General features: G+C 38.4%; 1 protein-coding gene across 2 annotated transcripts in view; it reads left to right on the top strand.

Moving 5' to 3' along the window:
• The window catches only part of slit3 (slit homolog 3 (Drosophila)), a 261,454-nt gene that overhangs the window by 176,217 nt on the left and 61,567 nt on the right, over positions 1 to 23,670 (top strand). For both annotated transcript variants that reach the window (XM_044364021.1, XM_044364022.1), the window contains 8 exons: positions 6,374 to 6,445; positions 10,671 to 10,834; positions 11,945 to 12,089; positions 14,960 to 15,031; positions 16,652 to 16,723; positions 18,205 to 18,276; positions 22,197 to 22,340; positions 22,907 to 23,070. In XM_044364021.1, the coding sequence (XP_044219956.1) occupies positions 6,374 to 6,445; positions 10,671 to 10,834; positions 11,945 to 12,089; positions 14,960 to 15,031; positions 16,652 to 16,723; positions 18,205 to 18,276; positions 22,197 to 22,340; positions 22,907 to 23,070 (905 nt within the window). The remainder of the gene's footprint in view (positions 1 to 6,373; positions 6,446 to 10,670; positions 10,835 to 11,944; positions 12,090 to 14,959; positions 15,032 to 16,651; positions 16,724 to 18,204; positions 18,277 to 22,196; positions 22,341 to 22,906; positions 23,071 to 23,670) is intronic.

The raw sequence follows: 23,670 nt of genomic DNA, 5'->3' as shown, positions 1-23,670 counted from the left end.
GTTAGTTCACAAAATGAAAACATCTTTATCAACTGGCTTTACATATATAAGAAATGCTAGTTTTTTTTTTTCTAATAATGGCCGTTAAGAAAGTTTAAATACTTTTTAAAATTCACACACAAGGAGAGTTATTCACTGTGAAAAAAAAATTTAGATTCATACTGCAAAGAAAAAAACACAGTTATGGAAGTCAGATTGATAAACTAGTAGAAAACACATTGGCCTTGTGAGCATATTCAGAAATATAATGTACAACAAAAGCACTAAACACTAAAATGACCATCCAATACTACTACATGAAGCTTTTTTAATGATATATTTTACAATGTATTTGGTAATTCAGTCATCAGTGATCTCATTTCACTTTTTTCCATTTCACAGACCATAACTAATGTTAGTGATTACGAGTGAGAATAATCGTATTGAACATGAAGTCAATACTGGTTGTAATCACAGTCATAAAGTTACATTGTTGTGTTTTAGTAGCTGTTGTAATTCAGACATTCTGTCAGTGTATTGATCTGTGTCTGTTAAGGCTGATTGAGCATAATAGAGACTAATAGAAAATTCACTTTAGTACACACACGCTCAAGCACACACAATGGCAGCTCAGACTTTGTGGAGCCAGATACAAATAGATACAATAATATAACTGAACAGACTTCGAGAGCATACAGGCAAACATAACTACACACGCAAACATGGAGATATATCTGTCAATTTTCAGATTTATTGAGATTGAAGGAGTTATATCTTTAATTTCTACATTTATTTTACCCAAAGGAACTTAAACTGTAGAAATAGTTGCTAAGGGCCATTTTGATCAAACATGTGACCTTGTGGTTAAAGAAAAGTGACTCAAAACAACAGCCTTAAAATTGAATTTTGACCTTGAACTTGAAGTTTGCAGGGATTTTGGTGAGCCTGTAAAGTATTATATTTTTGAATTTTAGAGACCTAGTTTTGACTTTTTTGCTTGCACTTGAGACACATCAGATTTGTATTATGAAATGTGTAAAAATAGAGAAAAAAAACACATGAAATTGAATTAAATCTGTTTTGGGTTGTAATAAAATCTAAATTACATAGAAATGTTACTGGAATCAGATACTGCGCCTTTCAATGCAACTTTGTAATCATAACAAACAAATTTTTGGTCATCACAATTTATCTCTGTGCCAGCAGGGTTTTTTTTTCCTTTCTCTGATGTTTCACAAATCACAGAGAGGGGAAAACTGTTTCCTTATTCTTTGTTTTAATCAACTCAAAAAAATCATTGTTGCGAAATGCATGATTTCTGCAAGGACACCGACAGTATCTCCCTTCAATTAGAATATCATTCTGTTATTCCAATTTGACCACATAACCTTAAAGTGTTAATGGCAACAAAGTTTACATGGTCAGGAAGTGTGTTCATTCTCACAGCCTGTGTCATGTGTGGTACTGTCTGTGGCTCACCTGTCTTTTGTCTCGCTCAAGTCTACACAGCACAGTAATGTCAAGTACTAAAAAAAAAAACCTCACAGTCAAAAGCTGTTTTGGAGTATTTATTTATTATTTAAGGTATTTTTCATGCTCTGCTTAATACCGGGGTTCTTAAAACTAGAGCAGAGGATGTTTGGACCTCTGCAAAAAGCCAGTTAATCTTGTGTATGTGAGCATGTGTGTGTGGGGAGGAAAGATTGACGAGTAAGGCTGTGACCTCAGAATGTAGGCTGCAGCAAAGACACACATGATAACATCACTCTCTTTCTTTCTATCTCTCACACACAGAGACAAACATACACACACACACTCTCTCTCACTCGCACACGCACAAGCGATAGCATCTCCCTTGTGGGTTGCCTCTAAAGAGTCTCCTCCATCACTGACTGGAGGGGCCCTTTTACTGCAAGAGACCACTGCATCAAAAACACACATGTACACACACACACACACACACACACAAACAAGCAGACACACACGAACATGTACTGTACATGCTGACTCAAGAATACACACATAAAGCTAGCACACACACACATACGTATGCTGGACACCCACACACAGACATCATGGATCTATCCCGCAATACCACTGCAGCGGTCACTGCAGCCTATCTCAAATTAAAAAGAAAAAGTAGAGCTGAATAGGCATTTTGTAATAGAAACATTATGTGTCACAAACAGTCCTTGAGCTCTCTTTTATTATGACTACAAAACAAAATGTGATTTTTTTTTTTCAAACATGCTTTTCTTTAATAATTAATCTACAGGGCAGCAAGCTGTAGCAATGTGAGCTTTACACATTGGCTAGATCTGTATTTGTATGAAGAGTGTTGATTTTAAATGGCAGGTAGAGATGAGAACACAAGAATAAGAATAAAAAAATGCACCTTACGATTAAAATAGATTAAAAAGAATAAACTACTAATTCTGAAAATGATTTTAAGAAAGTTGAGACCAAATTTGTTGTTCCTTTACACGCTGGATTCCATGTTTGATGATGTACTGTACATTCACAAGATCAAAGACATACGATTTGTGTTACAGCTCCCCGGGAGATTGAATGCCATCCAATAATCTAAGCATCTATAAGTCCTAGACTAGCCTATTTAACCTATAAATCATGTGAAGTATTGTCTGTAACTCTGTGGCTCCACACAGCTTTAGTATATGAAGCAATATAAACATTAAATATATCAGATCTGAAAGCAGCCAAAACAGAACAGTCAAAGGAAAACAAAATCAGTAGAGCTCTTTCACTCAAAGCATAACGTCACTTTGGAAACAGCTGCAACACAGGATGCTAATACACTTAAAGTATTTTCCTAACCATGTAACATCAGATGTGACAGATTTGTAAATGTGACTGGGACTATACAGCCAATGTTCCGGTTTGCACTTTTTTGTGATTTTGTGGTCAAAGCCCAATATGATTGTGTTGGGATCTGTCAAGGTCGCAGGACTATAAAGTTTAGACTGACATAAGGTGGGGCGAAATAACAGTGGAATGTCCTTATTTGGACCAATCAGATACTTTACACTCTAAAACATGAGAGTTAGAAAAACAATATATAGACGTCACAGGTGTACAGTATATTTTAAACACTGCCAGCTCTTTGCACACTGTAAAAAAATGTGAAATTTCTGGCTGCTCAGTAATGAACATTTAAAAATGAGAAATGTCATTTGGGACAACAAATGCTCAACACAATTTGGTGAAAGCATTTAAGTTAATTAACTTCAGTTATTGGACAAAATGAAGGCAAACCGTGACTCTTTATAATGGATACCAATTTACGGAAGTCCTGAATTTGTCAAGCCATTTCATTTTTACTAAATGAATCATCTGTATCTTCAAATATTAAATGGTAAACTTACAGCAGCTATTTATCTCTTTGCCAAAATGCAGTTATTTAACCAGTCAAACACTTAGACACACTTTTCCTTTCAAGGGAATGGTATTGGTACTGTATATATATATATATATATATATACATATATATATATATAATATATACAACAACAGTATCTACAATTTTTAAGAGTGCAGTTATGGCCAGAGGCATGTAAAATAAGCTGGGAAAAATGGCCACAGTATAAAACATAGTTGCAGACTTCTAAATAATGTTTTTAGTGTTTATCTTGGCTTAAGTCAGTCCAGTCGGTTCTTTATTAAGGCGGAGAGATGTTGGCAAGGGGGGAGGGGGAGAGGTTGGACGGAGTGAGTGGGAGAATAACTGACAGGGAAATTGCAGAGGGAAATTATTGTTATTCCACAATTAAATTATATATACTGGGTGGAATCACCCCTGACAGGGCTGACCATAGCAGCACTCCTGATGTGTGTGTATGTGTGAGTGAGTGTGAAACTTAATCCGTCTACCAAGGCTACTGAGGCTATACTGGCAGGGAGGAGAATGTGGAAAGAGAATTGGAAGGACAGAGAATTAAAGAGAAAGAAAATTAGTAACATCAACAGAGTGAAGCAAAAATAGTCTATTTTAAGGTTGAGTGGGTGTCAGTAAAAACACAGCAAACCCCCGGTAATGAGCCTATTTTAAACGGTTGTGATGACAGTATGTAAAACACAGAAATCCAAACTCTCACTGTGGTCACAACGTATGTTTGGGCACAAACATAGAGTATTGCAAATGCTTTAAAAAAACACACACACACACAACTTTTATCTTGAATTTGGGTCATTTTTCAAAGAGAAAGCTGACCTTGTCCTTGTCCAAAAGCATTAAAAACAGATTGTCAAACGTGAAAAATGAATGGGTTATAAAAAATGACCACTCAGTCTTCAGTCTTTCTAAAACAATGACTCTTTGAATACACAAGGTTTCGGGTGATATGTAAAGTAAACTAGCCCTGTTTTCTATCCAGTGAAATAAATGATCCATGAAACTTGGGCAAAAACAAAGCAAAAGGGTTGCACTGGCTTGTGTTGATGCTGGCTCCCACAAGCCACCGGAAAAATTATACTGTAGTATAAATTTTAGAAATCCCGAGATTTCGAATGTAACACGGATTTATTCATTTACTCATGTTTTCATTGCTGACTTTTTCCTGTAAGAGAATACTTTAAGCCACTGAAAAAGAACACAAGTTAAAATTAGGGCCTATTATTTTTCTTTACCCTCAAAACAGGGGGATTTTTGTGTGTTTATTTTGATTTAGATTTTTTTATGATTAAAGAATCAACAATACAAAGATCGGGGTGAAAACCTGATTTTAAAAACAATATTTGCAGCACAGAGAACACAAGTATCTGCACTGTTTTCTTTGCATTATGAGCATATAATGTGAGTTTTATGTCTTTGTCCAGTCTTGTGTTTTGCTGCATTGTGATTTTTATGTGCATGTGTACAATGCTTCAGTCATGAGGGAGTTTCTTGTGCTTGGATATATTCCCCCCTCACCCACGAGTATTTTGTATACCAGCTTTTACTAGTCTGTCAATGCAGTCTGATCCCCCTGTGGATTGGTTTGATGGAATAGTCGTCTTTTTTGCATTTTTTTTTTTCTCTGTTCTTATTTCTGTCTCCATTTCTATACATGAAAACCACTGAGAATCAATAAGCATTGTGTTTCTTGTGTGTGTGTGTGTGTGTGTTTGGTTGTAATGACAGTCAACCTTGTTTTTCATTCCACTTTAGGTCGATACTACATATGAGACATAGTGTAGTTTATGAGAGAGCTAATAGTCAAAGACAGCAGTGACCTGCTTATGAGGTAGAGATGGAAGAAGCACAGATCTAGAGTTTGTGTGTTTGTATATGTGTGTGTGCAACTTAAAACTCGATGGATGACTTGACACAATAGTGGCACCTTGTACATATAGAGTCAGAATTTGCAAATGCCTTCTGTTGCAGCGTTGATGATGTTTGAAACAGTGCCAGCGATCTTTCTATAACTCAAATTCAAATCAAATTGATTTTATTTATATAATCCAAAATTACAAATTTGTCTTAAAGGGCTTTACAATTTGTACATGAAGAAAACCATCTATCCTTAGGTTAGAAAAAAACTTTACTTAAACAGTAGAAAATTAAACTATCATGAGGAGCAGCAGAGGAGGGATCTCTCTTCCTTGACAATAATTAATGTTGTTAATCAATAAACCAAAGAACATATTGTTCCTGTGCAGCAATACAATTTCATGCCAGGAGGATATATATGTGTGCTATATTTGCTGTTAAAAACTACAAAATGTGTGTTTTTGTTATTTAATGTCATTCAGTTAATCTGTTGTTTTGTGAGTGGACAGTAATTAAGATAATGAAAAAATAATGTATTTTAAAGCATCAAGAGACAGTGGTTCCCAACCTTTTTGACTTATGTTCTCTTAAAACTAAGCAATATCTACCTGTTTGCCCTTGTTATATGGTTTTATATTGTATGTATTAAGCTGAGTGGTTTTTCCTTCTCGGATTGCTTAACTTGAATACTTTTTAGAAACCTGAGGGATAAAACTACTTCATTATTGAAATGTCTGAAAAATAAACACAATTTTGTTTAGTAGAAAATGTTTGATTATTTGCTGTCCCATTAAACAACTCAGGATCCTTCAGATTTATTTTGTGAGTCCTTTAGGAAATCCAAATACCAGACACAAAGACCTTTACTGATGATTCTCGCGAGACTATGAAACAGAAATCTCCAGTCTTGGAGCGGCTTTTTGTTGTTTCTTCTTTTTTCTTTTTTTCTTTTTTTTTGAGAGGGGTCAGGGAAAAGGTGACAACGGCTTGAACCTGTGTTTTCTATGTAATTTAATGTGACTTGCGTCAGAGTTTAACCGCCAGACCAAAAAGTGGCACTGGAACCATATTCTAACAGTCTATTTTTCTCTCTTCTCTCCTCTTTATTTTTTCCCCTTCTCTGTCCAGCACCCTCAACAACAACAACATCACCCTCATCCCCCTGTCCAGCTTCAACCACATGCCTAAGCTGCGGACACTGTGAGTATAACAGTCACACACATACACACACACACACACACGTTTGTACTTCTGGGGACCCTCAGTGATTGAATTTATTTCCTATTCCTAGCCTAACTTTAATCATCCAAACTATCCCCAACCCTTACCCTAAACTGAACCTAAATCTACTGTAATTCTGACCATAACCCTAAAACCAAGTTTTAACCCTCAAACAGCCCTTTGAAGGTCTATCCCAAATCTCCCCACTCCCTCACTGTCCACACACACACACACACACAGAGTAAACTACCAACATAAACTAAAGACGCTCACACACATGCACTCTGGTTATATATTGACAGATACACAATTGCAAATACAAATACAATATATTAATACCTACTTTCATGTAAACTGAGAAAGTCCAGACACACACTGCACGCATATAACTAATGTTCACTTGCCACACACACACAGCTTGGCAGCAGGGTCTGTGTGTGATCATCTAATCGTGCCATAATAAGAGACCAACTCTTCTATTGTTTCATGACTGTGAATAATCATGTGGCCATTACGTACACACACACACACACACACACACACACACACACACACACACACACACACAGATGGATGCAGTGACAAATATGTGTATGCACCACATACACTTGAGTAATGGTAACCTCATTAATACCACAAGAAAGACTTGTTTAGGCTCTATAGTTCAATCTGCTTTGATTCATTAGGAGAAACCTCCTACCGTATACTGACGTGAGTACACACTTTAATACACAGACACACACACACACACACACACAGTCATGATCCAACATGCCGAATCATCTTCTCTGACTGATCAGAGGGGGGGGCTTTGATTTGATATGTGTTTGTGTGTGTTTTTGTATTTTTTTTTATTCTGTATTTAGTTGTGTGAAGGAAAACTTACAGTTGCCAAGGCGATGGCACGACATCTCAAGGGAGACTCGACCCATAATCCCTTGTGACTGTCTGAGAGACAGACCATTGGTTACATTCCTGCTGGCCACACTGGGGTTGAATTCCGCCAAACCAGCATGCACAGAATGGGATTTCCTCCCCAAATCACCATTTTCTAAGAGGCACTTGTGTGGTCACGCAAACCTACTTAACATTCAAAAATGGGGATTTTACAATAAACAACACAACTAAATACTGAATCTGTTTGTCTTTTATGACCATTTTTCGAATGGTCTCGAACTTTGAACGACAGCGTCCATCACTTGGCGGTGTTTCTATATTTCCTGCATACTGCTGCAACTCTAGTGGCAATACGGCTCGAAATCAGCCTTTTAAAATTGGATTTCAGGCAGCAGCACAGCTACACAGTTGCCAGTAGATTGAGTGCAGAGTTACCAATATCCAATATCTTTTAATCAGAAGCCCTCGTCTGCCTCTGTTTTCTGTCAACACTGAGTGACTCTTATTCCCTCCTTCGTCCTCTTCCTTATTTTCTCCTCCTCCTTGCTGTTTCTGCATCCCCAATTCACATGTCTCCTCCCCATTTTCTTCTTCGTTTCTTCCTCATTTTGTCCAGTCATTCTTCTGTTTTCACCTTCTTCTATCATGACCACGTCTTGGGTCACCATCATCCTTCCTCAATTCTTTTTCGTGTTCTTCTTCTTCCTAACATCCAGCTCTTTATGTTGCTTCCTGTTTCCCTTCCAACTTGTCCTTTACCTGTCTTCTTCCCCCCCTTCCTCTTTTACTCCTCATCTTTCCTGTCTTCCATTAACCTCCATCCTCTTCCTCCTCTTTGTCCCTTCCCTTCTCCTGCTCTTCCTCCTCCTTCTCGCTGCCTCCTCTGTATTAAATTTTGTGTCTGTACTTTTTTCTCCACCCTCAGATTCCAATATTGAATTTGCCGCCTTTATAAAAACGACTCATTCAATCAGATGTTTAGAGATGTCCCTGATTTCATTAGCGGGGAAGTTCAAGAAGTGTGTGTGTGTGTGCGTTTGTCTGTGTGTTTGGGAACTTCTTGGAGGAGTCTAAATGAAAAGGCTTAACTCACCTGCCACCTCAGTATGTTATTTCTTCATACCATTGATTTTAAACATATTTAGTTTGGTCTGTTTTTTTGTCTTAGTCTCTCTCTCTTTATGCATCCATCTCTTTCTATCATCTTCTTCCTTCTGTCTCTCTCCTTTTCTGCGGTATCCATCTATTCTATTAGCAGTAATGATATCGCCTCATGGTGTCTCTCATTCAGAAACTCGAACCAATGAAAAGTTTAGAAGTCCCACTGTTTCTATCAGTGTGTGTGTAGTTAACTGTGCTAAAGATGTGCCCAGTTACCCTCGGGAGCAAATACTGAGAATATACATGTGTAGAGACAGACACACACATCCATACCAAACACACACACATTCACAGAAACACCATGCACAATGCCCTTAGTCACCCGCAACCAATAAGCACAACAAACCCTATCACACTGACTCACAGCCACACACAAATACAGTCCGCACACACTCACACACACAAACACAGCACTTTCTCCATACCCCCTGCCTGTTCCCATTCTCCCCTGTGTTTTAATCCTACTTGTCAGTAATTAAGGCTGAGCCGGGGGTGGGCCAGGACGTGGCTATCTCCAGGCGGGGGTTTGACTATAAACTGGATTTATAATGGGAGAGCGGTATTAAAACCCACTGCCCCCGCTGCTAGCATCAATGAGCCCATCTCTGTTCCATAACAGGATTTGTCCTCTGCTTTATTACAAAGGGAGGCCTGTCTTCTGAAAGGCTAGATATCCCGGCTGGCATATAATACGCTGACAAGACATTCTGCTGTTCATCCGCCCTCCTCCTCCTCCTCGTCTCCCTCTCTCTCTCTCTCTGTCTCTGTCTCTGTCTCTCTCTCTTAAGGTGTCAACTCCAGCCAGTACAGCCTGTAGAGAGTCTCAGCTCTGTGAAACATCACTTGACACGTTCTAGATTGAGCATTACCTTTTAATAAATGCTATAAGTGTGAAAATGTCACTTCAATTATACATTTTGCGATTAAACTTCTCACCAAGCTTCTTTTGTAAAAGAGTTTCAGTGACATCATCCGATGAGAGAATGGTCTTTATCATTTAGTTTGCATGCACACAATGAAGTGACTTGTGTAAAATGTTGTTAACACATTTACAAATAATCATATTTTCTCACTTACTCTGCCTCTTGTGGTATTTGTCCATGCATGTAGTTTTGGTTCATTTGCTCAGAATTCAAGATATCCAGGGATAACAGGGATTTGCATTACTTTCTACAAAAGAAACAGTCCCTGTATGAAAACTATTGTGTGGTCTGTCGATTATCCACAGCAACAGTAACATTGGTTCTGGAATAACAAGTTGCTGTTGAGTTTTTCAAATGTAGGTCTTCAAAAAGCTGTGACCACCACAAACAGAATTTCACACACCTTCATGCAACTGAAGATGAGGGAGAAGTCTAAGATACAGATATCTAAAACCTGGGCACATAAAACCGAAACCAACAGAATGGTACCACAAGAGGGAAGATAGAATATACACATTTTAGTAATTTGGGTGAACTGACTCTTCAAAATAATATCTTTATCTTGGGGTGGCTGGATCTTCTAGTCTCATCTGTCACTCTCAGTTAACCTCTATGAAAATCAAGCAAAAATGACCAGAAATACTGGAAATAAATAAAAAATATCTGTCATGTTTCATTTATTTGCTCCTCTCTTTATCCTTTTGCTCATTCTGTGATTAAGTTTCCCTCTTTATTTTCTTGTTTTCTGTATCTTTGTCCACTCTTTTCATATTGTGTGATTCTTTTCTCACCTTTCTTCATTCGTTGTCTTTCTTTTGAATTTTCTTCCTCTCTCTGTGTCTCTGTCCTCCCTTTTTCTGTCTCAGTTTCTCCCTGTCTGTCAGAATAGATTGTGATTCAGCCGCATGTGTCCCCTCTCTAAAGGGAGTCATATTGTCAAAGACCGTTGGGAAATGAGAGCTGAGGACATTACTCTGTGTCTTTGTGTGTGAGTGCCTGTTTGTGTGTGTGTGTGTTCCGTACAAGCAACGGCCCCTCTTGATCCTGGCCAAGGATGCGAGCTGTGTGAAAAACAGAACCTTTTTGAAAGCAGGCTCAAATACTTTTGCTCTCACTGAGCTGATGTGCTCAGTTTAGCTTCACAAAATCTAGAGTTAATTGTGTTCATTTTTTCTTGGTTTTGGATCTTATAAATAACGAATCTCTTCCTCCATCTCTCTCAGTCGTCTGCACTCCAACAACCTTCACTGTGATTGTCACCTGTCCTGGCTCTCTGATTGGCTCAGAGCAAGGCGGGGCTTGGCTCCCTTCACCCAGTGCATGGCCCCCGCCCACATGAGGGGCCTTAATGTCCCAGATGTGCAGAAGAAGGATTTTGTCTGCAATGGTGAGTTGACACTGACATAGATACATATGCAAGATTTGATTCATATATTACAGAACTTTCTATACACAGTATCCTTGTTATCACAGGAAGTGATGATGTGAATCTATTATGTGAAGGTGGTAATTAAAAAACCCAATTCCTATTTTAGTTTTACCCAACATGTTTTTTAACCGTGCAAAAAAAAACAACTAAAAAAACATTTTTGAAGCAAAGCCACCAGTTTCAGCTCCACTGCAGCTCATATTGAGACATGAAATCCAACATCAAAAAGTAATGTGCCACTTAAAATTTGACAGTTGATATAAATAAGAAATATTTTAGATGGTGGTGTCAGCAAGAAGTTCACAAAGGAATTTCATGCTGTTGACAGTAAAGACTCTTTGACATAAAGATATACAATATAGAGGGCGTAATAAACCTTAAAGCCATTATTACAGGCAGTATTGTTATCGTCTAAAGACAGCTCAGCGTTGACTTTATAACACTGAAAGAATTACACCTTGTAGAGTGTGTAATCAGCTAAAAGGCCAATATAAGAGCAGTAGTGTTATCAGCTGCGGATAGTATAGTCAGTCTTTATAGGCCTCTGATTCAGCTCTCTGTGCTAATCGACTGTCAGACTGCCCTCTCTTTATTAGCCTTTAGTCTAATCTTTTCAGCCTACATGCTCCAAACCAGACGACATCTTACTGCACATTTCTCCGTTCCTCTTCCTTACTGTATAGATGTCAATAACAGACTTGTATTTATCTCTTCTTTCTTTCTTCTCTCTTTCTCACTTTTCCATAATTCTCTCTCTCTACAGTATGTTTTCATAATACCAACCTTACCTGTCCATACTTGTCCTCCTGCTCATACTGGAATGAACTGAAACTGAGACTAATCTCATTAGTCTCATTGAGACAAAAACACTTTTTAAACACTTGTAGGAGTAAAAAATAAAATGTGATTGCAGAAGTGGTAAAAGTGTAAATGTATCTACAGTCCACCTGTAGATACCTGTATGGACCACATGATCAATCACTGTCTCATCTTTAAAGAAGAGCTAATATCTGTTCAATATTTTCTGAATCTGATATCTGTATTTTGCATTCTGTATTCTGTCTACAGGTCCAGCCCAGACAGAGTCGAGGACTTGTGTACCTCAGGTAGCTGTATGTCCACCCAGCTGTAGCTGCAACAACAACATAGTGGACTGCCGACGCAAAGGCCTCACTGAAATACCAGCCAACCTCCCAGAGGGCATTGTGGAGATGTAAGACTGCTCTACTTTATTTGAATGTCATCATTTGACTTAATATAAAACACAAAAGTCTTTTAATACTTTTTTGCACAGTGTGAGTTTTGCAGTAGTATCTTGTTTTAGATTGCAGCTAAACTTTTTCTTTTAAACACTCATACACTTTGCCTCCTCTCACAAACACACACACACCACAGTGGGACGTGTTTGATATCCGTATTGATCGCTGTACACTGTTTGTTTGTAGAGAAGACAGCTGGTTGATTGCTCTGTGAGTAAAGGAGCAATTCTCCCCCGCAATGCTACACCGATACCGCTATACCTCCCCAGCATAAGTAATAGATTCACACACACACACACACACACACACCAATACACATGAATATAAGCAAACACACCAGTTTTGTTTTCACAAACAAAGTACGTACTTGGGCACTGTAAACACAGTCTTGGTCAGTCACACATACACACATTCTGTTTGGCTAAGAGGCACCAAAACATATCTGATGAAATCTCTAGGTCACACACACACACACATACATACTGACACACAAAATTAGCATTGGATCCATAATAATAAATGTTGTTGCTGCAGCCAGAAACAATAGACTATAATAGGATGATGTATTGTCAGTCCTCCAATAGGGACAAAGTCATCTTTCTGCATGCTGGTGGCAGGGACCACTGCCAAATGTGTGTGCGCATGTGTGTGTGAGTATGCACATACGTATATACAATATGCAACTGTGCACTTCCAAGCATGTGTGTAAATCTGTCTCTTCAAGTCAAATATATTTATAAAGAAATTGAACAAAACAGTTTTGTCTCAGGGCGTTCAACTTCGTCAGACCATTAACAGAAATGTGTGAATGAGCTTCCATCAGTGTGTGTATGTAGGTGCACATTCAGCCTGTTGTGTTCATGCTCACCTGCCAAACCCATCTCCTGTTTCAGTTATCGTTTAATCGCCTCCTCACCGTATGGATTTTTTATATCGCCTTCTAAAATGTCTTCCCTTTAATACATCCTTTGATATTGAGCCTCTAAGTGTCTTTGTCTCAACCTTGTTTTACTGCCCCCAGATATAATTTGTAACTTGTTGTGTGTGCAGATTGTCTTTGTCAATATCTGTACACCCTTGATTTATTTTGACCCCATAGTCGAAATAAGGTGTTGTTTGTTGCCAGGGGCATGAGATGCCAAAATTTAGAGAGGGATATAAGCCAAGAAACAGGGACCTGTAAGCGTTGTGTTGTGTTCAAAGCCAGGGCCACGTAAGTGTTTCATTTTAAAAACAGTTCCTGGGTAGCAATCTGAAATTGGTGCAATAAATTCAAACAAATTGCATTTAATCCTGGCAAATGTGATCAAAACTTGGCTTTGAGTCCATATCATGAAATATATTGGTTGCATTAGTTGCAAGGTGAGTGTGATTACAGGCAAACGGTGATGCTGTGATAGACAGACAGATAGATAGATAGATAGATACCAAGGGAGAGGTGAACAGAGAGGATAAGAGAGGGATGGATAGTGGAGGTCAAGAGCAGGATAGGGTGGGGGCTGAAGAGGAGGAGGAAGAGAAGAAGAAGAAGAAGAAGAAGAAGAAGGGTGGATTAGTTCCCATTTATCATTCTGACAGCTGACCCTGTGGCTGGCCTTGGGACCTCAGTGCATCCTCCTCTCCTCCTCTGATTTTTCCTTTCCTTTCCCCTGTTGTCCACACTTTTCCACTCCTCTGATTTCTCCTTTGCTGTCCTCCTTTCACTCCCCTCATCTGATTCCGCTTCTCACCTTTTCTCCTCTCTTTCTATTCTTTTTTTTTTACCTCATTTTTAATACCCTTTTACTTTCTTTCTTCTCTTCTCCTCTCCTTCTTTGCCTCCTTTACTTTTCTACTTCCATCCCTCCTTCTCACCACACCAACAAGGAGACATGAAGAATAAATGAGCAACATGAATGTGTTGCCGAAACCATCAGGAGAGGATAAACTAAAGTACAGTACATTTCTCCAAATGTGGGCTTTGTGTCTAGTTCTGATGGCTCCCCACATGACAGAGAGTAATACTACCAGTATGGTGTAATTAGTCTGCAGTCTTCCTTAGAAAAAGATGTAATAAATTCTCTTTGGCCCTGTATAATGCAGTCAATTGCATCTGAAGAAAAGAGTGTTAGGGTTCCATCAAAGGAATTTATAGAAGGTTCAAATAAAAATATTAGAAATTATGATTGGAAAATTAAAATTATCCATGTTCTGCTGCCAGTTACACAGCACTTGCTCTGCATGTAAATTGTATAATAAAACTTGTACTTGAGTGACAGCAAGTTTGACAAAAGGCAGTTAGTTTGTTTTCATACTCTTTTCCATTGGAAATGTTTATGTACATCACTCAGCCAGAGTCTCGCAAACTAAACATGAATTGTGGTCAGCAACCCGGGGTTTGGTTTCTGTCCTTGTCATAAAATCAGAAGGCCAGTCCCATGTAAGTTTATTACTGCTGAGCTGCAAAAACTTGCATCAACATTTCACACTGAGTGACCTTGGCCAAACCTCTGCTACAAAGCACAAACCGTCCTGCAGAAATATTGTGTAGATGTTGATTGGAGCAGCCACCTTTTGAACTTTGTGTGCACTCGTGCTTGGCTGAGGTTGTGAGGTAAACAGAACTTTATGATAACTTAAGATTTTTCAATCCTTGGTGAAATGAAACACAAATTTATTACCTTATGCATGACATGCTGTTTAAGGTGTTTTCAAAATGTCTTTATATGTTTTAGGATGAATGTGCATTTCTAATTATAAACGCTTGTTAAAGATGATCTAACTTCCTCTTTTTCTCACCCTCTCCCTTCTCTCTCTCTCTCTCTCTCTCTCTCTCCCTCTCCAGTCGTTTGGAGCAGAACTTGATTAAAAGTGTCCCAGCAGGAGCTTTTACTGCCTACAAGAAGCTTAAGAGGATGTAAGTCTGTCTGGATAAAACTGTGTACACACTCAAACACTCTCAAACACACACACACACGCATATGGATGCACACAAAAAAAATAAACGTACATGCACGCACTGATATTCATGAACATGTGAACTGGAGCTCACATGAAAACCTTAGTGGCAATCGCATTTTACTGACACCACACATGCATGCATTATTGTATTTATGTATGCATTAATTTAACCAGTTAAGTCCAGTTGAGGTCAACTACAACAATTGTATCATCTGCAAAACAATGAGTACAAGTTTCATGTGCATTATACTCCTAAATCATTTATGTGAACAGAAAAAAAGCAGATCAAGTATAGAACCTTGGGGCACTCCTGTAAACAGTTATTTACAGTAAGTCAGCATAAGCTGAGCCCATTGACTGTCACTCATTCACAGTCTTGCCTGAGAAAAATTTTAAATCAATATACTTCTTAGTCAGACATTCATATGTTAATCTGCCTTAGCAAAGAATGATTAATTGTGTCAAAGGCTTTAAACAAATCAATAAATAAGGCTGAATGGCCTTGGTCCCTCACTGGAGCTTCAATAATATAATTCACAATCTTCATAGCAGCAGAAATCATGCTCCTTTGCTTTCTGGATGGAAACTCATAGTCGGACAAAATGGGCTTTGAAATTATCACTAGAACACTTTAAGTTGAAGTCTAGAAGGACTATAACCAGCACTGACAAGTGATAAATGCTCCTGTAATTATTTAGATGTGAGGTCTCCACTTTTAAGAGTCACATCTGACGACCTTCAGGTTTTTGAAATGTTTTTTCTTAACAAATAGGGAAACGTTAAAAATATATTCAAGGATTAAATCAATGCAATGTACAGAAAAATAGGGATCTGAATAATCAGGACTGTCATGTTTCCTTACTTACTTTTAATAGAGCTTCATGTACCTCAGCAACAGAAAATGGCTTGAATCTAGAACTTTAATTAATAGTAACATATAATCAGTTACATTTACAGACTGTGTTACTAGCTATAGTACCGAAGTCAAAAAGTAGACTCTCATCTGAAGTCCACACTAGCACATACTCACACACACTCTCAGGTAATTCATCTCTTCTTGTCTCTTTCACACACACCCACAGACATAAAGCTCACTGGTGAAAAATGTCCTTATCATGCAAATGCCTGAAAATGCCAGACTTGCAGACTTGTGCAAGGTTGTAAGGTTATCCATTCACCTACCCACCTACACATACGCACACTCGCGCACACACAGATGGAGTTTTAACCTCACCCCGACGAAGTGTTAAATAATATATCTTACAGCGGTGGAAGTGAATGACATGAACTGCACTTAACATGCCACCACTTCTAGTTTCTTTCTCTCTCTTCTGTCGCTTCACTTCATTCCATCTCTGTCCACTAAGCTCTCTCTCTCTCTCCTCCTCATTTACTTACACATTCAGCCCCTCTTACTTTTTTTTTTTTTTTTTTACTCCTGTCCCCTTGCCTTGACCTCTGCTGATGTATTCTCTCATGATCATTTGTCAGACAGTTCTAGGACATTCACACAGAATGAACCCCATTACTGTGTATTACAGTAATGCACTTATCTATTCCCCTCTCTCTCCCCCAGTGACTTGAGCAAGAACCAGATTTCTGACATTGCAGCTGATGCTTTCAGCGGCCTTCGCTCACTCACCTCACTGTAAGTATGGCACACACACACACACACACATACACACACATATTCAGACAGGAAGGTAATTGCGTTTCCAGACATTTAGCAAATAAAAATGTTGTCGCAGCCGTTGTTGACAACTGGAACACAATGCTGCAGAGTGTGCGTTTGTGCTGCATGTGTGTCTTTGTATTTGTGTGTGTGTGTGTGTTTGTGTAATTGTACGTGTGTGTAATCACTCAGTTTATGTGTGTGTCTTTGAGGGTGAATGTGATAAGAACATGAAGGACAGTTTAATTTGAATCAATCTGGAGCATGAAAATGAGACAGACAGACAAGAAGGGGCAGACAAGGTGAACTCTACTGGGTGTTAAGACTGAACACATGCGCAAACACACACACACAGCCGAGTCGGTTGAACAAGAATGTCACTAAAAGACATGGCTTCTGCAGTAGAGGCCAGCTGAGGCATGATGTAGCAAAATTTGAAATTGCTCAAGTGAATCGAATGGCTGCATCTGTGATGGGAATTACACCTCAAACATAATTTCAGTTTTTGACAGTCAAATGAGATAAATGGTCCAAAACATTGTGCAGAGTGAGAAAAGCCTTAGTGCCTAAATGACTGAGCTCTGTATGCTTTTTATAACCTGACAAAAACATTAAGAACTGCTTTGCTCTGGAAATGGGCAACTTTTTGTCTCTGAGTTTAACACTCCTTCAGCTCCTCTCACAGAAATAGTTTTTACAACTGGTGAGAGTGATGGCTTTTTCACTCTGAGCAGATGTACTGAGGATCTTCCTCATTTTTAGGAGAGCTGAATGTCAGTAATGAATTTTTATGGAGGATGGGTTAGGCAAGGCAATACACTAGTAACAAAAGACATGTTGTTTACATTGTCATGTATAATGGTTTTGTATCATGCCTTGCTACTTTTAGTTGACATGCTTCATATGACAACACATTGTCATTACATACTGACAAAAATTTAAATGGAGACATCAAAATTTGCAAATTGCAGTTTCTGATTTAGATGGAAATGCACAAGTAAGCACTTTGCAAACTAATCCCACCACTCCACATTAAACTGTGATATTCAGCAGTCCAAATGGTTGGATATGAATAAGAAAACATAATACTGCAAATTACCCTGAAAATGATTCACGGTGGCGATCATATTTAGAGAGGCCAACTATGAAGAGATACAAGTCATATCAAAAAGACAATAAAGCACTAACTGCTCACTCAGTGAATACTGTTCTTACTAACAACATCAGCTGAAAGATTACAATTAATATGTTATTTTCATTTTTTAAAAACACTTTACTGGATAAGATATCATGAGCTGCCACAACTTGTGAATGCAGAGCGGTGCCCCTCTCTAGTGTCTGATTAGAACAGGCATGATGTCCACAAAACTGGCTGCAGACTAAATAGGTCTTGACATGTAGGGAGAGACTTGTAAATACTGTAACCTAAATGATATCATTTTGACTGTTCTGTGCAGGGTGTTGTACGGCAACAAGATCACTGAGCTGCCCAAGGGATTGTTTGATGGACTGGTTTCCCTGCAGCTACTGTAAGTACTGTCTGTGTGGTCTGTTGTTATGTGTGTGGTCTCTTGGGACAACGATGCAATACATTATTCAGAAAACAAAAGAATATCTCACTCGAACACTGGATGAACTACCCAGAAAACACTGTATTGTTGGATTTGTAACAGTCTGGTTCAAGCTCAGTTCCTTTTAGGAAAGATTCAGACCCAGTAGCAACATTATTGCTAATCATACATCACCTTATTGCGGTTGATGTATGAACAGGGAAAATGATGGAGTGTGGCATAATTTATAAGACTGATTTCACAATGCCTGCAAGTCATTTCAATGTTGCTGAAAATATACAAATAAGTATGAAAATGTAGTAGCATATACTCATGTTATGTCAAAAGTTAATTATTTATTCAAAAACAAGTAACAAAGTGCTTTATTAAGACATAAAAACAAGAGAAATTACTAGATAAATCATAAATAAAAGTAAAATTGATACAGTAATAACGACAAGGCTGCATTCAGGCTCGTAAGGGATTAGTAAACCAGTGATATAATCAGGGGCCAACCCCAAATGTGCTTTAAAAGCAATCATTGAAATTTTAAAATCAATTCTAAAACGTACAGGTAACCAGTGTAGAGATGCTGAAATAGGCATTATGTGGACTCTTCTATTGGATTTTGTGAGTAGTCTTGCTGCAGGATTTTGAACTAGTTGAAGTGTGGAGAGGTTGTATTGAGTGAGACAGGAATACAGCGCATTACAATAGTCTAAACAGGAAGTAATGAAAGCATGGATGACAGTTTCCAGATTCTTAGCGGATAAAAAAAATATATAAAATGTATAATTTTTGAGATATCACGAAGTTGCAGAAAGCATGATTGAATGTGTTGGTCAAAGTTAAGTTTGTTATCAAAGATAACACCCAGATTTCTACACTGGGTTTTGATGCAACAGGATAGAGAACCTAAGTGAGAGGAGAAGTGAGTTTAACTGAAGAAAGTTTTGAGAGAGCCAGTTTTTAACATCTATAAAACAGGATTATATTTTGACCAGTTGTGTTGTTGGAGTCTAACGAGAAATAAATCTGGGAGTCGTCCGCATCAAAATGCAAACTGATGTTGTATTTATGAAAGATTTGACCTAGAGGTAACATACAGTATAAATGGAGAATAATAAAGGGCCAAGGACTGAGACTTGAGGCACTCCATAGCAGAAATGGGAGGTGGAGGATTTATAGTCACCAATGGCCACACAGAATTTCCTATTAGAAAGATAGGAATAAAACCAATCTAAAACTATACTTGATATGCCAACCCAGTGTTTATGACATTCAATTAAAGTCACATGGTCGACTGTATCAAAAGATGCAGTAAGATCTAAAAGCAATAAAACAGATGTTTGGCCATTGTCAGCTGCTAAAAGAATATCATTATGACCTCTAAGAAGTGCTGTCTCATTGCTTTGACCCGCCCTAAAACCTGGCTGAAATTTATCAAAGTGCCCATTGCCATTCATATAATCTGCCCAGCAACTATTTTTTCCAAGACCTTGGCCCCGAAGGGAAGTTTTGATAGTGGGAGGAAGTTATTTATAAGAATTTACATGCATGCATGCGTCCTTTAATCTTGCACTAATATATCAGCTCAAATGGAGGCAGTATAATGAGTAGGTTTGACTGCATTTACATTTAGCCTTGTACTTGATATTCCTGATTAAGATGATTTGGTGATTTGGCACCAGTAAGTCATATCTACAGTACATTACCTTTGCTCCCTAATCAAAGCCAAAGATAATGTTATAGGTCCTTATTGCTTTAATATATGGTAGAAATGTCATGAGGAAGAGAGCATCAGGCATTTCACCCACAATCACAGGGACAAATCTTGGTAATAATCACTGTGACACAGTAGCAGCTACAACAGAATCCCCTCTTCGTGCATTAATGCTCCATCTGTCCTGCATTGTGTGTCTGCATAAAAGTCTTTCTTAAATGATCATTAGTGATCAGCAGTAGTTCAGCATGCTCTAAAAACTGACTCCTATTATGGCTACATTGGTACTGTATGTGGCATATGGTCCTTGCAAATGCCGCAGTCCACTGCAGAAACAGTTAACGTTCTGGGCTTTTCCATCGTAAAGTGAAGCGAAGCAAAGAGAATGAGGATGAGTAAATCTAACCCACAAACACCTTTTACAGGCTTAGGTGGATCATTGGGATGCAAGGTGTATATTCAGAGGCAGAGAGATGGGTGCAGGGGGTATAGGGGGTGGATATATAAATGAATGGATGGTTGGATAGAGTGTGTAACATGGAAGAAAGATGGAGAGAAAGGGAAATGAAGGAAATAGAAGAAAAAAGAGCAAAGACAACCTGAGAGAGATGTGAAATTTATGTTTTCATGTCTAAGTAAATCTGATGTGACATCATTAACATTTAGCACCCCCGATTGGTGAAGCATTCCCTCAGACCTTATCTTGACACTGCAGCTACAAAATGTAAAACACAAAAACACTGCTTAATATTTGTGAATACATGCATGTGCTGGATTAAGTTTTTTCATTTAAGACTATGTGTGTTTCTGTGAATTTGGGACTGATTCAATCAATGAATGAATAAATAATTAGTTAAGATTTCCGTCTTGCCATATCATTGGTCAATCTCATAAAGATGCTGCTCACAAAGTTGGTGCTCACTCAGCAGGCATAAGGAGGGAATATGTCTTTTAATATTTCGCCACTGACTAAAAAACACATCCCATCTCCAAAGTCAGTCAGTTTGTCAGGAATATCAAGATGATGTTATTTTCCCATGTAGTATAATAATTATAAATTATATATTAGCTTTCATTGATGAATCAAGCAGCATATCAACCTTTGATGACAAAAATGTGTTTATTGCTTTGTATAGCTACCAGTCTGCTGTTTATATTGTCTGTGCTGCTTTATTTTAGTGGTGCAGTTTCAAGTAATTAGTTCCCCCAGTGAGCTGCCTAATGAGGCGTGGATATGTCGCAGAGCAGCATGTGCATGCGTGCATCTGCCTGTGAGTGCGTATGTGTGTCTTTTAATATTTGTGTTTTTAATATACTGTGCTGCACCAGTATTGGTGCTCGTTAGGATGACTTGAAATGATTAAACTGAGCTGTTGTACCTAGCTTCGAGTTAGTCACCTGTCAGACAAATAATGGAAAGAGAATGAGTAGTGAGAAGGACAAAGAAAGGAAGAAAAGTGTTTGTGTGAGAAAAGAGCTAAAAGATGGAGAATGAGACAGACAAGAAGCAAGAATTATAGAAATACAGAGAAAAAACCTGTCAGCTTGGCTTTATGAATGAAGTGCAGGTATGAAAGGACGGAGAGATGGAGGGAAGGGGGGAGCAAACCTTTCCTGTCATTTACCTAATCCCTGTGTCGCATTTCTCATTCCCCAGTCTCTCTCTCCCCTCCATTTTGGCTGTCAGCTTCTTTCGTTTAAATGTATATCTGTGTCACTCCAAATTAAATTTTCACCTGTCCCCTCTCTGTCTCACTCCATTATTTCCTCCATCCTATCTCCATTATTCTATCTCTTCTCTTCCTCCTTCCTTTAAAACCCTCACCATCTGTCTCTCCCATCAAAACAAGATATTACACTTCTACCCAACAATAGATATCCCCCTCCTGCTCCAAAAGAGAAAGTGAAAACATATAAAACCATAATTTTCAGATTTATCTGTCACAGCCAGAAAAAATATAATCATGACTGTGTGGAGAGGTTTTAGGGAGGAACAGGGGGAAAAGTTGTGGTTTTGCAGCAGAAATGTATTTATGACCTGACCAAAATAAATGATATCATTATCTGCATACGGTTTTATCTTCTGTTTGTCTTGGGTACAGTGATAGTAAAGCTAAATAAGTAAAACAAATACAGATAAAAAACAAATGGTGATCAGGTCTCTTTTGTGTATCAGGCTACTGAATGCCAACAAAATCAACTGTCTGAGAGTCAACACCTTCCAAGACCTACAGAACCTCAACCTGCTATCACTGTATGACAACAAACTCCAAACGATCAGCAAAGGACTTTTCACCCCTCTACGCTCCATCAAGACTCTGTAAGTATTTACAGTGCACTTTTAGGATCTAACGCAGATACTATTTCTTTTAGAGTTAAGTGACGTGCAGTTTTGATTGCATTTCCGTCCACTGGTGTATGTTTATTAACCCAGGTTTCATTACATGATGACATTAAAACATGATTTAAAAAAAAGAGAGAGGAACGGGGGGGAACATATTTCATATTATACATTAATCACTACAATGTTTAACAGTGTGTAGAGAAAATCAATTTTAAGTTTTTGCATATGGTGCTCAACAGAGGCTTCCACTCCATGAGTTCTGTTTATTCAAAACTAATCTCTGTCATACTTGAGACATAAAATGCATCACTCCCTGTACACTCAAGGATTTCTCCAAGGAAATACATACCAGTCACTAGAGATTTACAGCAGATAATTTAAAAGCTTTGATGGATTTTGATTGAAGCAGGATTATCAGTGATGGAAATCGGTGATGAAAAGAATTAAATTAAAAAAAATATTGTGGAGTACTACTATAACATACTGTATGACAACTGAGGCGACTGTAACTTTCTCTCTCTTTCTCTTTCTCTCACTCGTAGTCATCTGGCCCAGAATCCCTTCATGTGTGACTGTCACCTGAAGTGGCTGGCTGACTACCTGTTTGACAACCCCATTGAGACCAGTGGAGCACGCTGCAGCCACCCCAGAAGGCTGGCCAATAAACGTATCAGCCAAGTTAAAGGCAAGAAGTTCAGGTGCACAGGTAGGGGATGAGTTCACACACACACACACACACACACACACACACAAACATGCAGGGGGTCACCTCTGAAGGTTAATAAAGACTGATCAGTTCAAAGATAAAATGTCAAGATGTACAGGTTAAACATTAGGAAGACCTATGTTGGTTTATGTGTGAACATAGAAACTGAAATTGATGTGTTTACTAAAACACACACACAAGCACACACATCAAGTATTCTCTATTTCTCTCTGCGGTAGTATTGCATTACTGTTATATCCTTTGATATGAGCCATGGGTCTCACTAATTACAGCACAGACCAATTCAGTATACTGAAGCAGCACAATAACTAACTCAGCAGGGACCGGGCGGGCATAGACTGTGATCGCCCACTTGTGCGAATGTGTAAAGTTGTGTGCGTATCGGCGTATGTGTGTTTGGCTATATACACTTGACATCCTCAGTGCCTTTCTGCAGTGGCTCTTCAGTTTGCTTTCCCTGATTTAAATGTTATGCCGTTTTTTGGGCTCACTGGAAAATTAATTTTAATATCTCCTTACAGACATTTACAAGCTACTCGAGTTTTGTTCAAATGGTGGCTGCAAGCGAATCATTGGTTT

Source organism: Thunnus albacares, chromosome 10 (assembly GCF_914725855.1).
Source record: "Thunnus albacares chromosome 10, fThuAlb1.1, whole genome shotgun sequence".
Taxonomy (NCBI): domain Eukaryota; kingdom Metazoa; phylum Chordata; class Actinopteri; order Scombriformes; family Scombridae; genus Thunnus; species Thunnus albacares.
This window is presented reverse-complemented; position numbering and strand designations above follow the sequence as displayed.